We start from the raw sequence: 19112 nt of genomic DNA, 5'->3' as shown, positions 1-19112 counted from the left end.
CTACTGTTTTTTTAACTTTACAATGAAATAAAAGCTGAGAAGGGAAAATATGGAAGGAATCAAGCAGGAATGGCAACAGGCATGTCTGGAAAGGTGTGCTTTAAGGAGGGCAATGTGACAAAATACTGACACTGGACAACATGAAAAACCACATTTTGCCAAAAAACCCCTCATTCTTGTAACAATCACACTGGGAAAACTGACCTGAAACCCAGTGTAGCATAACATTTAAAAAAAAAAATGTCCTGAAAATGAATTTATCCAAAGTTTTGGATATAATGGATAACATAATCAGGCTCCCTTGTTTGATACAAATGCTCTAAATCCTAAAGATCAAGGCATGGCTCACAATTTTTATTCTTTTTCATCATTGTGCAAAAGTAACTAAGGCATTTTCCAAAACAGGCAGGTAATTATTTACATCAACTCACTGTACAAGTTGGAAGAGTTGCTGTTTCTTGAGGCAACATAAAAGGTGATGCTGCAGCTCCTGACATGGCTTCAGCTATTGCCAGTCCATCAGAAAATGTTGTAGTCAAGCTGTGAAGTGGTTTGGTAGATAAAGAAGTAAATGAGGAAACTGATGGAGCTGCTGTGTCATTTGGATGATCAGATATCATTAGCAGTGAACTCACAGAAGGTGTTTGCATCTCAGATGTTATTCCAAATTTTGAAGTTTGAGTAGTACTGAGTGATGATGGAGCTGTAGAAGAAAATGGCCTTGATTCAGCAGATGAATGTACAGTGGACAGAAGTGAAGCTGTGTTTGTGACATACGGAGGGTGAAATGTCTGAGGTGTGACAGTAACACCCTGAGTAAGGACAGATGGGAATCCTGTTGTTAATTCTGAGACTTCAGACTTCACTGTGTCGAGGGGCATGGCTCCTTTTGCTTCTGAAGTAACAGGAAGAGAGCTGGAGATGGGCTCTGTGACTGCTGCTGCTTTGTCTGAAGCTGCTGATGCAATACTGAGGTTTTGCCCAGCACTGCTTATCGCTGGAGAGGCTGAAGCTGCAGCTGATGAATGGGCCAAGGCTGTCCTTGGTGGGATCATGGAACTGTAGGTGCTGGCTGAAGGTGTGACCTGCTTAGGCAGCACCACAGTTTCCTCTGTACTAATTTTCCTTGATGTGGGTCCCAACGCAACAGGAATTTCTGTTGTTCCTTGTAGCAAAACCATTGAAGAGGTTGATTCAGAATCTGGTAAAGGTGAAGCTTCAAGTGTTGGTTTTGAACCAAGGGATTTAGTAAATGAGGTCTGATGTGTGAATTTTAGATCTGTAGCTGCCTTTTCCGTGGAAAATGAAGGAAATGGTTCTTTTTTGATAGTTGTTAAAGAAGTGGAAGCGGCAAGCTCTTCTGGTGAGAGAGGGGGAAATTTGGTGCCAAAACTCAAGTCAGCTGTTGTTCTAGCTGGGACTGTAGGCTGCAAAACAGAAGTTCTTGATACAAGTGGCTGTGTGACTGAATCAGTTAAATGCAAATATTTTTGAGATGATAAAATAACTTTGGTAGGACCTACTGAGGTAGGTAACATACGTGAATGAGTGCCTTCAGGCAGTGAGGTCTTTAAGGGGTGTAAGGAAGTCAGTCCTACTGTAGCTTCAGATGTGCTAAAGACAGGTTGTGGCTGACCAGGGGATTTTGTTAGAGATTCTGCAGGATACTGGTGAACTTGGCTTGTCAGTAGAGGTCCAGAGGTCTGATGACCAAGTTCTGTAATCTTCTGAGTAGAAGAAGGTGATATAACAGTGGTCCTTGTGGTCAGTTCTGGAAGTTTAGCTCCTGAAGATGTCTGCAAGGAGAAGGGGCCTGCTGAAGATGGAGGCAGGGATGGCTGAGTTGCAGCTTCTGGAAGTTTCACTGCTTCTGTTATAGTTTGGACTGCAGGTTTGAATGCTGTAGAAACCATTTTAGTTTCTACTGAGTATTTTGGTGCAGTTGTTACTTCTGGTAGCAGTTGTGTTAAAGAAGGTGAAGAAAATAATTTATCTCCTAGATACTGAGAGGTGGAGAAACTGTAAGAAGACTTTGTTACTGGAAGTGCAACAGAAGGGGGCAAAGAAGATTTTTCTTTGCCTGCCACTTTTTTGGTTGTTATGATCTGAGTGCTGAATTCAGAGGTTGGGGAGAATGTGGCATCAGTGATATTCACTAGTGATTTTTCATCTGGTACTGTTGTTACTGAACTTGATTGCTCTAATACAGAAGATAAAATAGAGAAAGTTGGGACTGCAGAGGTCTTTTCTGTTGTTAACACAGACTTTTCAATTGTTCTAGCAGTTATGTCATGGGATGTATGCATGGGACTGAGAGTTGTCAGGGATGCTTCTTTTACATCTGAGGGTAGTGAAGGAAGAGAAATGTTTGAAGAGATTAGAGCAGCTGATGGTGAAAAAGACCAAGCAGATGGCTTTCCAGTAGAGAAAGTTGTAATACTTTTTATTTGTGATTTATCAGGGTGTGTTGTCAACAATGTGGTTTCAGTCCCACCAAGGAGAGCAAGTGGAGATCCAGTGATGGATGTTCTTTGAAGTGATTCTCTTTCTGTAGCTACAAAAGGAGCTGTAATGATTTCTTTGGTTTTCATTGCTGATGTGGTAACACTACCTGAATATGCTGGAGTGCTTGTCTTCACTGTACTTGAAACCAGAGCTGACTTGTATTCAGTAGATATTTTTCCAGAAAACGAAGTTGACTTTGTGGCCATTTCAAGAGGGGATGTTATTTTGGATGTTACCCTAACAGACACAGGCTTTGCACTGATAGTCTCAGCCATGACAGGATATTTAGTGTATAATGTAGTCAGGAACTCCGTTGTGTTTAGAACCATGTGTAAGGGATATACAGTAGTAGAAACAGTTTTAAATGTTTTTTTTAATTCACCTGAAGTTGGAGAAGCAGGAGTAGGAGCAGATACTGCATGTCTCTTTGTAGAAAGAATGAAGGATTTTTCTGTACTAGAAGTAGGATGTGGTGAATAGGGAGGCAAATAGGAACTTGATGTATGTTCCACATGAGGTGTGATTTTTGAGATTTCCTTTATATGAGTTGTAAATGATAACAAAGTAGTTTCTGATGTTCTCTCTTGGGTTTGTAGAGTTGTCATCTTTGGACCTGGAGTTGTAGTGAAAAGAACCTCTGGAGTACCAGTCGGGTGTTGAACCATTGCAAGAGGAGATTCTGTAGTTGTCTTTCCTAATGAAATAGGTGGCATGGATGTTGGTGAAAATGTCATCTTCACCCTCTGTTTGGTTAAAACAACTGCTTCTTCTGTTGTTGCTGGAGACACTGACTTTAACAAAGATGAAGTAGTGAGTACAGGAGAAAATGATGTCACTGTAACATTAGCTACTGTGGTAAAAGACTGTTCTACACTTATTTTTGTCTCTTCCGAAGTTCTTGTTAAGTTTACTGGTGGTGTATATGAAGAAACATCCAGAGGTGATGTAGAAAACTGTGGCACATATGCAGTAGTTTTTTCTGTTACTGATTCAAACGAACTGGGTGTAAATGTTGTAAGTCCTTGTTTTACTTGTGCTTCTTTCGTGGGAAGTGTTCTTGTGGCCATTTCTGTTAACTCCATTATTTTAGTTTTGACTGGCATTGCTGTTGTTCTAAGTGTAAGTGGTGCCCCAGTAAAAACAGAAGTAACAATTGTTTTGCTCTCTGATTCTGTTTTTGTGGTCACTGCATGTGTAGTAGTTGCTGTCTGAGGTTCTGGAGCCCTCAGCACTTTAGTGGAGCCACTACTGACCGGTTGTAACCCTGTGGAAGTTTCTGAACTGAAAGTAGATGGAAACAAAGGAGAAATGTCAACAGGAGCAGACAAGCTTACATTAGATTTTGTTGCCTCAGTCATTGCTGACGTACTTCTCCCAGATGTCATTTCTGTTGACTGTGAAGAAATATTTGGTGATAAAGTTACAGCTGGAAGCGTTTTATTGGATGTAATAGCCAAAAATTCTGGTTTCCCTGTAGTTGCAGTGAGTTGCAGTTTTGTACCAAGTGCTGTTTCCATGTCCTTTGCTTCAGGTACAGGAAATGAAGTTACCTCTTCACGGATCACAGCCAAACTTGCACTTGGTGTTAAATGTGGAGCTGCTGAGGTTTGAATGCTGAGAAGCAAAGGTAGGCTGTCATCTGCAGGTTCAATGCCTGAAATCAGACATAAGAAAAGACCCTGAAATTCATGAATAACTATAGTGATGGAGCTAGCAGAGTTCTAGGTTAACTCGTATAACTGATATTTTCGATTGCCTTTAAACTTCTAAAACTCATAGACAAATTAAAAAATAAATTCATTAAATCATTTCCTTGACATCAAATGTTACCAAAATGTTTTATGAAGAAAGAACATACTTCTTAATTTAAAATTTGTCTCATATTTTTGAGGCATTAAATTATTTTAACTAAAACGTATGTTTAGTGAGCTCAAGGTTCACATTGCTAAAGGTTACAGTTACATGCATGTAAGCATTGATATTTGCAATTATGACTAAAGAACTAATTAATTATTAATCTAAGTATAATATATGATATTATATATATATGTTTTTAGACATACAGTCTTCAAAATACACGCATCTTTGAGTGATTTCATCAAGCAACATGTTGAGAGGACAGGCAGGGATGCATCCTTCCACTCTAAAAGAAAAACAATTAGTACTAACAAGTTGAATAGTATCTTCTGGATCAAGCATTCAATTTCAGGGAAAGAATCTATAGATACAGTATGTTTAAGCAGACTGGTTCACCTCAGTGTACACCTTCAAAATGTCATTGCCATGACCTCCAGTGCCACTCAGATCTAAGGAAAAGCATGAACTCTGTGACGTTCAGCTTTTGAAATGAACAGTCACAGGTTCAACAATGAATACTATTGCTCTAACAAATACCCAATATTTTTATATGTCAAAATCTGAGTGTCAGTTTTACTGGATTTAGCACAAATTCCACTTCACAGGAAAAAGCAAGGCCAGATATAACTGTTGCAATGACATAATGGAAAAGCAGGGGCACAGTTGTTTGAAACAAAGTTGTGATTAATACTCTGCAATACTCCCAAAATTAAAGTTACAAAAATAGCAGTCATTCCAGAACCTGACTGTACACTAAAGGCTGCAATGTCAGGTTTATGTGGCTGCAGAAGCAGATTTTATTCCATTTCTTTTCTTTTTCATACCTACTTACACAGGAACACAGTCCTGATATACTCATACTCCTATTATCCTGCTTAAATGCCTTGCCTAAATTACAGTTTCCCATAAAAACACAGACACTTACTTTGGTACTGTCTGACAGTTTTTTCCCAAAGGGTCCCTGCATGTCTTGAAACAAGGGCTTGTGCAGGCATCATAACGCCATTCACATGTAGAACGGGACAGAAGCTTGAATTTGACATCTGAAAAACAACAAAGATCTGTTATTCTTATACTTCTTGAAACACACAGAGATACATATCACTAAGAGGCATGCCTTACATTCACTGTAGCATCTACACACACAGTCTATGCTGAAAGACTTTCAGGTCACATAACAGAAACACAAATTCAAATGCACTCCAGCCCTCCCCCCATCTTCAGTGGAACGGTTTCCTGCACAAAGCTGGATTAGCCCAGTGGCTTTTCCAACACCTGCAAGATGTACATGATATATCTGGATTTCAGTCCCTGCACTATGCAAGCCCACCCCAGCTCTTCTTGCAGCAGTCAGGGTGGGGCAGTGACATTTTTCTGTAGAATTATGCCTGCAGAAAATAACCATCATCATATATTAATCCCTTCTAAACTGGTAAACCCGAGCTCAGAGCCTACAATTAGAAACTGCTCTTAATAAATGTTTATACTACACACCAGGAAGAAAATGCTAACTACTTAGAAAGAATTTCAAATTTTGGTGGTTTTTTTGAAGTATTTTTTAAGTTTTCCTGATCTTTGCTTGACTGAGGAGCAGCTCTTTTACATCTTCTTGAAGACAGTTCCACAGAGATACTGAGACTTTTTTTTCCTGCAATTTAGGCAATCTGCACTTACAAGTAATTATCTCTATGTCATTAGTAACCATTAATGTCCTCTCTTAAAATTAAAATAATTCTCTTAAAAAGAGAAATCAAGCTCAGACAAAAGGGTGTGTATGTTGCCATCTAGTGTTACCCCTTTTACATCTCATTTTATCCAGGAATGTAATTTGTCACTGTTTTTAAAAATGCAATTCTTATGACAGTAAAATATGCATTTATTACGTTCTCATAAGAAGTTAAGTACGTGTGACTGAATTCTGTGACCCCTTTCTATGATACCAATGTAAGTTACATAAATCCATGGAGGAAAATAATTTTTTTCATACATTTTGGTGATGAGGTTTAGTATGCACAAACTGGTTGAGTGGTAAGGTTTAAGGACAAAAGAAAATACATAGCTGAAATACAAGGTTTAAGGACAAAAAGAAGATATATGGCAGAAAGACAAAACACATCAGAGACCTGTTGGCATGGGCAATCACCAATAGTGATAACAGTAAATAAATCCAAGTTTAATCTAGGAAATCTCATTCATTAACCTACCCTAGATTAAGTATGGAGACAAATCCATAACTTTTAACTATGGCCATAGAACTCACCATTGACCACAGAGAAAGTTTTAAACACAATAAAAGTACAAGCTTGCAGAAGACAGACTGTAATCTGATAAAGATTGATAGTTTCTCAATTTAGAAGAACGCTGGCCATGAATTAACACTTCCAAGTGCCAGGAATAACCTACCATCTCCCATTCTCCAAATGAACCTAGACCTTCATGAAATGCTAGCCACATTTTCCTCAAGCTTTCCTACAGACTAAGCTTACAGAGTCTGGTGGTGTTGCATGCCTTGGCAGGATTTAGGGTGAATCTCCACACAAATGTATAGCATTTGTTGAGTGTTTCATAAATGCTGCTTTCAATCAAGAATGAAGTCGTGCTTGTTTGCAAATTTTGTCTCTACTTCTACAAAAAAGAACAATGGACAGCAAAAGAATTTTTGAACCTGGTAAAAAAAAATTGCTTTCAAAGAGCTGTAGAACCAATGAACATTTGATTTTCCAGTCAAGGGATTTTAGAGGATTGAGTATGCCTGGCCAAGCTGTACCAGTGTTTTTAGTGTTCAGACTACATTAAAGAGCACACCATATCACCACCAGCAAGAACTGAGTATTTGTTTGAATTGGTTTTGTTTTTCTCAGAAAGTTCTCAGGATGTCTCTGTAAACCCATAAGGTATGATGATACATGTGCTCTGTTATGAATTGTGAAAAAATTCTTCAGAGTATTAAGAAAACATCAGTTCCGTAATTCATCCTATTTCAAGTTTTCGGTATTGTTAACCTAACTTCTGGAATGCCTGAGCATCCCAAGGATCAAACCACTGTAAAACAAAATAAAACAAAAAACAGCACAAAAACACCTGCTCTGCACTGGTGCAGCCTCACCTCAAGCCCTGTGTGCAGTTTTGGTCACCACAATATAAAAAAGAACATTCAGCTGTTAGCGAGTGCCCAAAGGAGCAATGAAGATGGTGAAGGGCCTTGAGGGGAAGCCACATGAGGAGTGGCTGAGATCACTGTTCAGCCACCTCCACCACATGCTTCCCATTTTTTTAATACGTAACTTCCCCCTCCAGGAACCAGTAACACGAGCTTACTCTAGCTGGTGCAGCAGCAGAGCTCCCTCACCACAGAACAATGGTACACAGTTTACAGACAATGAATCAGGCTTCTCGGACCGGCCACGTGTTCCTCAAAGGGATTCGTCATGGCATTTGGAGATGACCATGTGTCTCCTTGTCAAGTCTACCAGCATTTGTCTCCTGTTTGGTGACACAGCAAATCCTTTCCAGAATGGTGACTTATGTCCTGGGTGACAGTGGCTCCAGCTGACGTGCCAGCTGAGCCCATGGTTCTCTCACCCAACTGGAGCTGAGCACATCAACATGACACAGTATAGCAGAAACCCCTCATAGGAGAACAGCTGTGAACATTGCTAGGCATCAACAAGACAATATACTGAAAGATATTTCCTAACTTAATTGCTTTCAAACTTTCTTGAACATCACAGGAACATTGTCTTCCCTGAATTTATGATTTTCTTCTTTGCAGCTTTCAAAAATAAAACTGGGATAATAACAGTAGATGTTACCATTTAATGAAGATTTTTACTATTTTATTACTGACAAGACCACAAGGTTCTGCTGAGCCACAACCACCTTTCTTAGTAACTTAGCCACTTCTTTTTGTGAGTTGACAATTCCTATTGTTCACAAGTCCACCTGACCTTAATTTTCTATGCTGACTTTTAAGTCGCAAGGACAAAATTTGCCATTGTTAGAGTCTCTGTAATATTAATAATTCCAAGTTATTCTCAAAACATGGCTATTTACTTAAAAATTAACCCTAAAATTTGATACATGCCAGCTTTAATAAAAGGTTGCATTTAAAATAAAGGTTTAAAAATAATTGTAAAAATCAACTATTTGGATTTTCATTCTTACCTGATGCCTTTTTGGTTTTTTTTGCTACTTTAATGCAAAATTTTAAAAAAAAAATCTAGTAGGCACAAAAATTGCTTTAGAATTAGTTCTATTTATAATGGAGACAAAACCCTGCTTGGTAACTTAGATTGCCTGTCTCCTCAGTTACAAGTTTAGAAACATGAAATCCTATCTACACACTTAACACACACAAACTAGTAACAAACTCTTCTCCTGACTTCTAAGTTTCTGCAACGAGAAATGTAAGCAAATATCACTAGAAAACTTAAACTTTATGCCCAGCCAAAACATCACTGGAAGCAAAGTGTAATTACCTACCCCTCATGTGCTTATGGTTCGGTTTATTATTACAATGTTAACACAACTCTTTAACCTCCTCCTTTTTATTCAGCCAGAAAGGGTAGGTCAAGTGTTTGTAGTATAAAAAGGAAAGATGTTATTGGTCAGTAACCTCAGTCTGACTGCAGGAGCTACCAAACAGGTGTGTCCAGTGGCACACATGAGATTTGCAGGTACAGCAGCAGTTGCTCAGCATTTTCCAGCCCCAGGGCACACATCAGGATCTTTTGGGCCAACAAAGCCCATGAGCTCAAACTAAACTCAACAGCAATTCATTATGAGTGAATCAGGACACTCCAGAAAATTAGTTCTACTGATGGAAATGAATAAGAGTAAATTGATGTTAAAATAGTCAGTAGTATCACAAGTAAAACTCACAACATAAAAAGATGGTTTTGTAAAAAAACTTTTTCACTAAAATTAATTTTCAGGTTTGCATCATGCTACTGAATGTGATTTGGTTAATTAAAATACCAAGATTAAAAGGAACCAAAAGTGCTCTTTATAAAAATTAAACATTGAAACATGCCTCTGTGCAGTGTGGCTATACTTAGTGCATCTTAATATTTTAATTTTAGCTGAAAACTCTCTCTAAAACAGGCCTTGTATTTACTACAGCAAGTTAGCTATTACAGCACATAACCAGCATTATTAAATACCTTGTTGCAGAATTTATATGGGATAAGTCAACATTTTCATAACTACATAAAAATAACTCAGTGATCCTGAACAGATGACAATTCTATGAATGATGAAAGGTAACTAGTTCAAGCACATTATTTTTAAAAGGGTAAGAAAGCAGCTGTATCCATATTAAGATCATCAATTCCCTACATACACTGATATCCCAGCAATCTCGAATGGGAATTGATCACTCTTACAATGACAGTATTGTGCCTGTCCATCTGGCAAGAGGAAGAGTATTCTTTCTTTCGATTGAGTGCATACCAATTGTTGGCCAGTAAAAAAACCTCCTGGACAGAAGGAAAAAAAGTATTTTCTCACAAATAAGTACACGCTACATATCAGAGTTCAGTTTTCTACTTAATTTCCTCAAATGTTTGTGGGAACAGGACAGCAGAAAAAGCTAAGTATAATGAAAGCAACCCAATTTTAAACCTGAAGTGACTTATGGCAAATACTTCACAGCCTCAGTGTGTCCCGATGTGACAACATCTATTGCAATGAAAATGGAAAAAGTGACATGTCCTCTGACTTTAAACAGATATGTGTCTACTGCTGTGCTGAGCAGGTCACTTGGAATACTTCCTTTTGAATGTGCGTCACAGAGCATGAAGAAGTTTCATGAGGAGCTTTCTGGCCAAGGGGATTTACTGGGCCTATTATTCTGCTCCTGATATTTATCCTCCGATTCTGCAGGAATAGCTGTTCCCAGTTCAAGAGTTTCTGATCTAATATGCAAAGCATTCACAATAGTCAGCAGGAAACCCAATACGCTTTTGCCTGCGCACTCTGGAGCTGGTGTAACTTTTCCATTAACTTAAACAAATGCTGCTGTATTTTTAGACCATGTAATTACCCTACATCAGCAGGCTGGCCCTTGTGAAAGTACACTGGAGAAAGATTGGAGCCCTATGCTCCTCTGCTTATAAAACTCTGAAACCCAAGCCCTCGGATGTGGTGATTAATGAAATACCTCTTGATCATTTGATCTGATCCCACTTGCTGAGGTAAATTGTTTCAGTTTTCCATTGGCATAAATAGGATTTTTTGGTATAATGACTGGAGGGTAAAGACTTCACACTTGAAGAGACATACCATTCTGTGTTAATGGATGACCACTGAGAATTGGAACATGCTTTAACCTTCTTCATTCCTCCATCAAAGACAAAAGACTGAGGAGATATTTTTATGTCCCAGAAAAGTTCCTTGCTTGAAATGCTGTACAAAAATCCTGATAATGGCATTAGCCCTCTAATTCTGCCATTCAAAAACCTCAACAGCTCAGTGATTACAAGAATTTGTCAAGAGGCAACAGGCATTTGGCAATGACAAAATCTGTCATTTTTCTGAAGTTGGAGCGTGCCAGTCAACAGCTGCATTAGGCTGTCAGCATAATGTACTGCAAAACATCGTCAGATTCACAATGACACCATTAACACTTTAATTCAGTGTTTTGATAACAAGAAGCTCCACGAGACATACAGTTGCCCTCTTTTGTCACAGAAATCAAAGGTAGCTTCAGGTTTGTCCGTGCCAAATTCAACACGGTCACTGTAAAACACAGCCAGGCCGTGTTCTATTTGATACAGTATTTAATTTCCCTTTTTTGCTTGTAAAACACACTTCAGTTTCAGAGAAAGAACAACTGATTTTAAAACACGGTATTGCCAGGAACATCTACTACAATACTTCTGCTAAACAAATAAATAAATAATGCATTAAAAAACTAAAGTACAATAAGAAAATTTTAGAGCAATCACTTGAAGTGATTTTTGAATTATACTACACTTGGTTTTAGCAAGTAATTGTTATCACTGAATTTCAAATGAATATGTTTGATGTATCTAATATGTTAAGGCAAGCAAAAGCTAAAGCAGAGAGTAGTTACATGAAAAACCTGCTTTGCTTTATTTTATACACAATATAACTTCTTGCATGTTTACCCTGACCTCCAAGGCCATCTTCATTTCAGTGCATGGCTCCACTTCTTTAAGAATATATAAAAACCGTCATTATTATTTCTTTTCCTTACTGGTCTTATAAAAACACACACAAAAAAAAAAAAAGAAAAGAAAACAAACCCCAAAAAACAAACCAAACAAAAACAAAACAGAAATACCTTGACTGACATGATTTTTTTTGTGTGTTTTTGTCATCAACTCTTGCAGGAGCAACATCTGCAGACAGCTCCTATGAAGGGGTCCTCAGAGTGAGTATCTTAATTTCTAACCCTAATATCTCAGTGGAATGGAGCTATGATGGGAATGGGAATCTTGCAGGTAGGCAGAAACACACAAATGGCTGTTTTGTATTCAAAAGCTGTATCTGTTCAAGAAACATTAGGGAAATGAACATCTAGATCCCCAAGAGGGGGTGAATACTTCCAACTAGATGATGACTGAAACATTAGCAGTTAACATCCCAACAGACACAGCATCTCTGAGTGGGGAGTGGATAGAAGTCAAGGTGTTTTGCAGGAGAAAATGAAAGGTGTAACCTACAGGCCACATCCTTATCACTGGATGGCATCACTCCTGAGGTCACAAGGTTAGCAATGAAAATTCACTGTATAGAAAGCTCTCTCTTGGCAGCAGGCAAAGGAAGGAAAACATTGTCTACACACCTTAACTTTTAGAGATCTGCTCTTTTCTATTCCCTTTGTGAATATATTATTTGTGAATATGAATGTTCTACTCCTAAAGGGTTTTCTTACCACCTCCACAGCAAGTATTGTCCAGGAACTATATACTAGGATATGCATTTCAAAACCCCTTTGGCAAATAAAACAAAATTGTGTGTTAAGATATTTAATGGCTTTTCACAAGAATTCAGAATCTCATCTTCACTACAATGCCCAGGGAAAAATACTTTGAGCCTGGATGCCCTGGAGTTCCCACAGGTACCAGTAATGTAAGGGAAAGGTAAGAAATCTCATCGTGTCTGAAAATTTAGGCACCGTTTAGCCTGGATTTGCACAGGGAGAAAACCACTGTTCATAGCATTCAAGTATAATTACCTACCTACAAGTTTAAAAAGGGTTGACAGTCTAAACTCCTCTGAATGATGGTACTTCAAAAGCTCAACTGAAGAGGCTGAAATGTGGATGAAATATCCTGGTTTTGCAAATGACTCAAAGGAACTGTATCCTGAAAGCCACGTATTCTTGTGAATGACAAATGTAGATCTGTTGTGAAAATCTTCTGATTTTTTCCATTTAGAAACAACAAGAGTATTATTGGAGACCAGCTGAAGAAAATAATTTGGTCTCTCAGCTGTTTCAAATGAAATCAAACTGGAATCTGAAAACAGTAAAACAGAAGAGAGCACACAGAACTTACTCATTTGTTCATATATGCATAATAAACCAAGTTCATTCTGATGTACCACTGCTGATAATAGTAGCATGAGGAATGAAAATTGACTTTGGCTTTACCAGTGAAAACAGCCTGATTCTTGTAAGAAAATGCACTATGTATGGATTGCAGAGTGCTAGATTATGATAGTTATTTAGTTTTCTAAATATTCTACATAATCCAACAGGAATACAAAGAGATTGAGACATTTGCCCACACCAGGATAAAGGAATGTAGCCCTGCAGTCAAGCAGAACTTAATTTACAGTCTTTACTAAGCCATTTATTTAATAAAAACTTTAATTCCATCTAACTAGCTTTAATAGTAACGTTTGCCATCAGGAATTGATAGCTTAAAAGCTCAACCTTTCATTAAAAATAAATTAAAAAACTGTATTTTGCATTCAGCTCTCTAGCTCTCCCTCAAAGAACATTACAGCAAAGTCTCTTTTTCTGGCAAATGTTCCCTCGTGATACCTTACCCTGCAATACTTCTGATTTCAAGCAGCCTCTGTACAGCCAATTGCAGGGCATCAGATCTTAAGCCTGTTACAGTCATCTGTTGCTCACAGAATTACTTCATTCTATTTTGCTGTAAACTCTGCTAGTCTCTTGAAAACAGCCATTAATCTACTGTAAAATCAACTAACCCTCCAGGACCGGGTAGCATTTCTTAAAAAAAAAAAAAATATGCTTAGAAAACAAATGATCTCTATTGAAAGGATATATTATCACATTCTGGTATAACACTTCTGGAAGACCACCTTGTTTTCTGAGCATAAAAGCTTCAGATAATCTGAAAAACCTAGCAGTACTAGTGAATGCCTTTTTATGAATTGGCTGTAGCAAGTAGCTCTTTGATAAGTAACAAAGGACAGTCAGTGTGATTTTTAACACCTGCTCTATAGCCAATCAGTGCATTAATGCCCCAAGCTCTCCATTATCCAGGAATTGCCTGAATCTGATAAAACATGCATTTTGCTGAGGTACCAAAGACTCAAGAATGTCTATAATGATACATCATATTGATTGTACAAATTCCTCATGACCAAATGATGAAATGCCATTTGCTCAAACTGGACCATAAGGCACAAATTTTATTTGCCAGGTTAAATTCTGAGCAAGAAATTTTTATAGGGGAGTAGAACAGTAGGAATGACCTTCCCTTTCCAAACATAAGTTGAACGCAATGTACAAGTGCCTCAAAACTATGACTAATAAAATAAATCTGTCCCCAGCTATTCTGTTACATGAGCTCTTGTGTCAGTTCTACAGACAGCAGTATTAGTAATCAAATGTTTATCATTTTTTTAAGTGACCCATACCCCTCCTTTGATTACACAAAGACAGCCAGCCACCTTCAGCCTGTCCAAAGAGCTCATCAGGGCACTCTGGTCAGTAAAACCAGTGATACTTAAATGCTCTGTGGGCATTAAAGATGTGTATGCAGACAGCTTCTGCATTTAATTAATGTCACAAGTGCTGGATATACATTTGTAGGCTTCCTGCACCTGTCTGAAGGTGTGCAACACATCTTCTATCTGATGAAGAAGGAAGTTTCCTTCAGGGGAAACTTAAGTTGGGACCCAAAGGAGACAAATATTCAGCACTCACCCTTACAGAACTCAGTTAGTGCAAAAGGGCATTTCTGTGTGTGTGGGCAGACAATGAGTGATGGTGGCAGAGCGAGGGAAGTGGGGAGCACTTTTCTTGAAACTTTGCTCTCCCATTCTTTCCCACTTCCACCATAAGAGAGGGAGTAACACACATTGAGTACTGGGCTGCAATACCAGTTTGGTGCTTCTGAAGGAGTCTGGGGTATGGAGGTGAAGTCACTTTTCAGCTGTTCACAAAGCTACAGTCTAAAACCCACCAAAGAAAATTTTGGCAGACCTTAAAGTGCACATTCAACTGACTGATAAAACAAAGGGGTTTTTATTTTTTATCCAGGTCTATTCTTAAAAACAAGAGCAGAGTTGGCTCTGTCTTATTTAAGATACTAGTTTATTATGACTTTACCGTGTGCTTTGGGTTTATAAAGTCCTGAAGTCAGCATAAAGCTCACTACATGCCCAGGAACAATATCATCTTCTTTCATGGGGAAAACAACACCGTCCAACTTTGCTGCTATTACAAATTTTCCATCCAAATAGCTGACCACCTTGTATGGGCCTTTCCCCAGAGCTGTGGAGAAAAAAAAAGAAACAATTATTTTTCATGTCAAGAGTCACAAATGCTTGAGCTCTAAGCATTAGGGCAGAGCACATGAAGAAAAACTCATCTCACCTCTCTGAAAATAGATCTAGGTGCCATGCACTAAACTTGAGTGAAAACCAAAACAAACCTTCTTTAGAAAATACATATTCTGAAAACTATCAGGAATACCTACTTTCACTTTTCAAGAATCATGATTAGCTTCTCTTTTTCATCCCTCTCATATGCTTTGGTTTCATAATCCCTTTATTGAAGCTCTTTATTGAATCCTTGGTTATTTGATTTAGGATCCTTCTAAACTATTTATTTGTATGGTCAAACTATTTATAACTTCTTACTACTCTTTAAAATATAGTTTATTATGTCCAAAACATGAGGCATATTGCAGAGAATAAAAGTTTGTTGTCAATAAGCATCAAAAAACTCTTTGAACAGTGAAGATACAAACATGACCACTGGGAAGTAAAACAGGAAGAAATCAGCATCATAAGCAGGGAACAGTCACATTTTATCTATCAGTAAAAAAAACCAAAAGCATGCAATGTTATTTTACAAACCTTAAAATGCCACATCATTTAAATCAAACTTTACTGCAGAAAAATAGTTTAGAGTTTATTTTTAAATATTTGAAACCATTTTTGTAAAGTTCTCCATTAAAATTAGACATTTTATGCCTCACCTGAGCAGTTCACCTCATTACCATTTTACCCACAAGCCAGGACATGTCAAGCACACATCTGAGAACTCCAGCTACCAGCTGGGAAGTGAATAGCATTGACTTTTCAAATCTGTTCCAACAGGCTAAAAGTTTGGATGGCAATTTGCAGACTGCCTTCATACTCTGGTTCTCCAAAACCTTAAAATTCATTATGAGTTTTGCAATCCTAAAGATGCTGCATTACAAGTAGAGCTTTAGATTTTAATGGCATGAAAACACAGTTAGGACACAAGCCTGTGCCCACCTAAACATGTACAAATGTAGCTCCTTACCTTCAGCACAGGGAGTTGAGAGACCATGTTTTAAATTACTACTTAAAACATCCAGTGCTCTGGAAATATCTTTACATGTATAAGTATCCCATCTCAGGCTCATCCAAAAGTTGAGAGACCACAGCCACCAGCTGAGGATTTCCCTTGTCCAAAGACAAAAGGCTTCTGCTTCTGGTAGAACTGGAACTATTTCAATCTGGGTTCATCAAAAAGTCACATAGAGAAAACCTCTTTCTGGTCTAAGACAACTTCTTAACCTTCCTGTCTCCAAAACTGAGTAATTCTGGGTCATCCTACCATAAGTTATGCAGAAAAGAAAATATTCAGTGTGGAGATGATTTTTTTTGCCCGCTGACAGCTCTGAAACATCATATATTGAATACTGATGAGCTGGATTAGCAAAGAGTACAAAAATACAAATAAAGAAGTATACAATAACCATGTTTATTATGTTTATTGCAAGGCTTGTCACATGTACAAATCTCCACTATTTCCACTAATTTCTGTCAGTGAGTATTCAGTAAAAAATAAAGGTAATAGCATACCTTAAAAGCGTATATTGTCATCCAGCTTCACTACCAACACAAATGTTAGAAGCACTGAACTTTCAGTCTACCTGCATTGACTGTCCATTATCAGACCATACTTCTTTTATGAAACAAACCAAAAAGAAAACTTAAAACCTTCAATCACCTCTTATATTCAACTCTCCTTAATTTGAATTAATTTAAAGTCTTAGATGATTTAGAGAAAACTCTCATGTATTAGTGATCTGACACCAATTAAAATCTTTTTGGGAATCAGTGTGAGAAAAAGCAAATTTCTTATCCATATTATTTGGGCCTGGCACAATGCATAAGTCTGTCCTAATTTAAACTTGGTCATTTTCAGGAGTGAGCTGCTGCAATAGCGATCAGAAGACAAAAATATTCTATGCCATGTGGACAGACAGGCTTCTACATGAGATTGATAAAAAGTTATAGCATAAATAGCAGGAGCCCTGACCCCTCCTCACACCAGGCAGGTTTGTGTACCACCTCTGACTGTGCAGACACAGACAGAGTAATTTGGAAATAGTCTGAATATGGATTCCAGGGCTAACACAGCACTAGAGCACCCAGTGCAGGTTCAAGGTATGGTCTAGCACCTTCTGCAAGGTTTGCACCCCTCGCTGACAGCCACTCTAATGCAGCAGCAATGATGGCTGCTCAGGAACTTGAGCCTAGGTCAGACAGACCTAAAAGGAGTCACTCCTCATCTGGGGACAAAAAGTCATCATATCTTAACAGCTACCTCCCTCTGGAGGCTGCACAGGAGCCTGTGAGCGATTTAACAACCCACTGAGCTCTGTTCAGCTTTGAACTGCACTGTGCCTTAAGCAAGTAGTACCACTAGTACTTTTCAGTTTATATTCAATTATTTAATTGTTTAGTCATCACCCATCACTGCAAAGAAAATTAATTAGACATGTGTTCTAGGGAGAGGTCCAGGAATAAAAAGTAATATGAAATTAAAAGCCTTTGAAAAATCAACATAAAGCCACAAAACAGAATCTTGCTTAGTTAAAAAAATAACATTAATAAATATTTTCATTAACAATTATTTTTATACAAAGCTTCTAAGACTTAGATTTAAAAAACCCCAAGATTCTATTGATACTTTGTCACTTCCATTAGAACTTACCTTTGTTGAAATATTCACAATCATAAGCTAAAAAAACAAAGAAAAAGAGAAAGCAGTTACAGGCATCCTACAGATAAACAGGTTTTCTATTCCCCATTATGATTATGATGTGAACCAAATGCTTGGCCAAATTAGATCATACACAAACATTTATTAAAAAGTTATTGCTGAATATTTGCTGTACTTTGGATAAAATACTAATTTAAACTACAAAGATTTAAAAAAAGAATTGCTTCCCAGCAGGAAATACTAAGCTTATATACCCACAGCTGTCTTTTTGTGACCTCTAGTGGCTATGATGGAGCTTCATATTAAAACATACCTTTTCCATCAAAAGTTAAGAGTAGTGGCCAGTTTGCTGTGTGACCCTGAGCAAGGTGCATACTCTCTCCGTGCAATTGCAAAGTTAGAAAAATGTTTTTTTCCTTCCACTCTTTGCATGTCCCCTTCTTTTATCACATCTTTGGGAAATACAGCCTCCTATCAGGCATTTCAACTAGGTGTTGGAGCAAAAAGGCCTCAGATATTTTTTTTTTTGTAAGTTCTAAGAAAAGGTAATAACTATTTCCCTGCTTAAAAACTGACTTGTGTTTCTTCAGAGGAACTTTATATTTCACACGTGCCCTGGAGGCTCTAATATGGCATGTATATTTACTAGATCTTATTAAGAAGTAAAGTTCTGAAGATGGAAATCATTTGAGCTGTCAAATTTGCACCTTTAGTTTGAGGGATGCATGCTGTACCCTAATACAGACTTCCCATGGCTTCTTTCACATCACAGGACAAGGGATTAAAAGTAGAAAAGTATCACTCTCTAACACAGAAAACACACATAATCCAGCTAGACCAAAATGAAACTGGAGTGAGAGGCACCAACTCTTCTTCCTACCAGTGGGGCTTAGATTCAATTCATGGCCCCAGGTTGGTGTGACTGATTTTCCAGGTCTGCCTCCCACAAATGCAGGGCAGTGGCAGCCCTTGGCAATGCTGGTTAAACAAACTTACGACACACTCTGGGAGACCTCCAGTCCACAGCAACTCCGTGCTGGCAGCACTGATGGGCATATGCTGAGACACTTGTACAGAAACACTCACAGTCACCACCTTGGTTACAACCACAAGTGTCTGTCAAGCAGTTGGAGTAAAACCAGGTGACATCGATCTGGAAATGAAAATATTGCTTATCAAAAGCACTCCTGCACAAACTGCCAACCAACACCTTGGCACAAAGCTATGACTCTCTCAAAAGGCAATATATCAAACCTGGAAGTATTAAAGATTTCACTCTCAATGCTTCCTGAAACATGAGAAAAAAGTCCATTGG

General features: G+C 38.1%; 1 protein-coding gene across 1 annotated transcript in view; it reads right to left on the bottom strand.

Annotated features, from left to right (window-relative positions):
• The window catches only part of OTOG (otogelin), a 92128-nt gene that overhangs the window by 22419 nt on the left and 50597 nt on the right, over positions 1 to 19112 (bottom strand). The window contains exons 30-36 of the mRNA XM_062494159.1: positions 18794 to 18950; positions 17789 to 17815; positions 14921 to 15085; positions 12570 to 12848; positions 5288 to 5405; positions 4569 to 4648; positions 432 to 4159 (exon numbers count right to left, since the gene is read on the bottom strand). Coding sequence (XP_062350143.1) covers positions 432 to 4159; positions 4569 to 4648; positions 5288 to 5405; positions 12570 to 12848; positions 14921 to 15085; positions 17789 to 17815; positions 18794 to 18950 — 4554 coding nt within the window. The remainder of the gene's footprint in view (positions 1 to 431; positions 4160 to 4568; positions 4649 to 5287; positions 5406 to 12569; positions 12849 to 14920; positions 15086 to 17788; positions 17816 to 18793; positions 18951 to 19112) is intronic.

The sequence above is a fragment of the Cinclus cinclus genome, chromosome 6 (genome assembly GCF_963662255.1).
Source record: "Cinclus cinclus chromosome 6, bCinCin1.1, whole genome shotgun sequence".
Classification (NCBI taxonomy): domain Eukaryota; kingdom Metazoa; phylum Chordata; class Aves; order Passeriformes; family Cinclidae; genus Cinclus; species Cinclus cinclus.
Note: the sequence above shows the minus strand (reverse complement) of the source record. Positions and strands in the feature narration are given on the sequence as shown.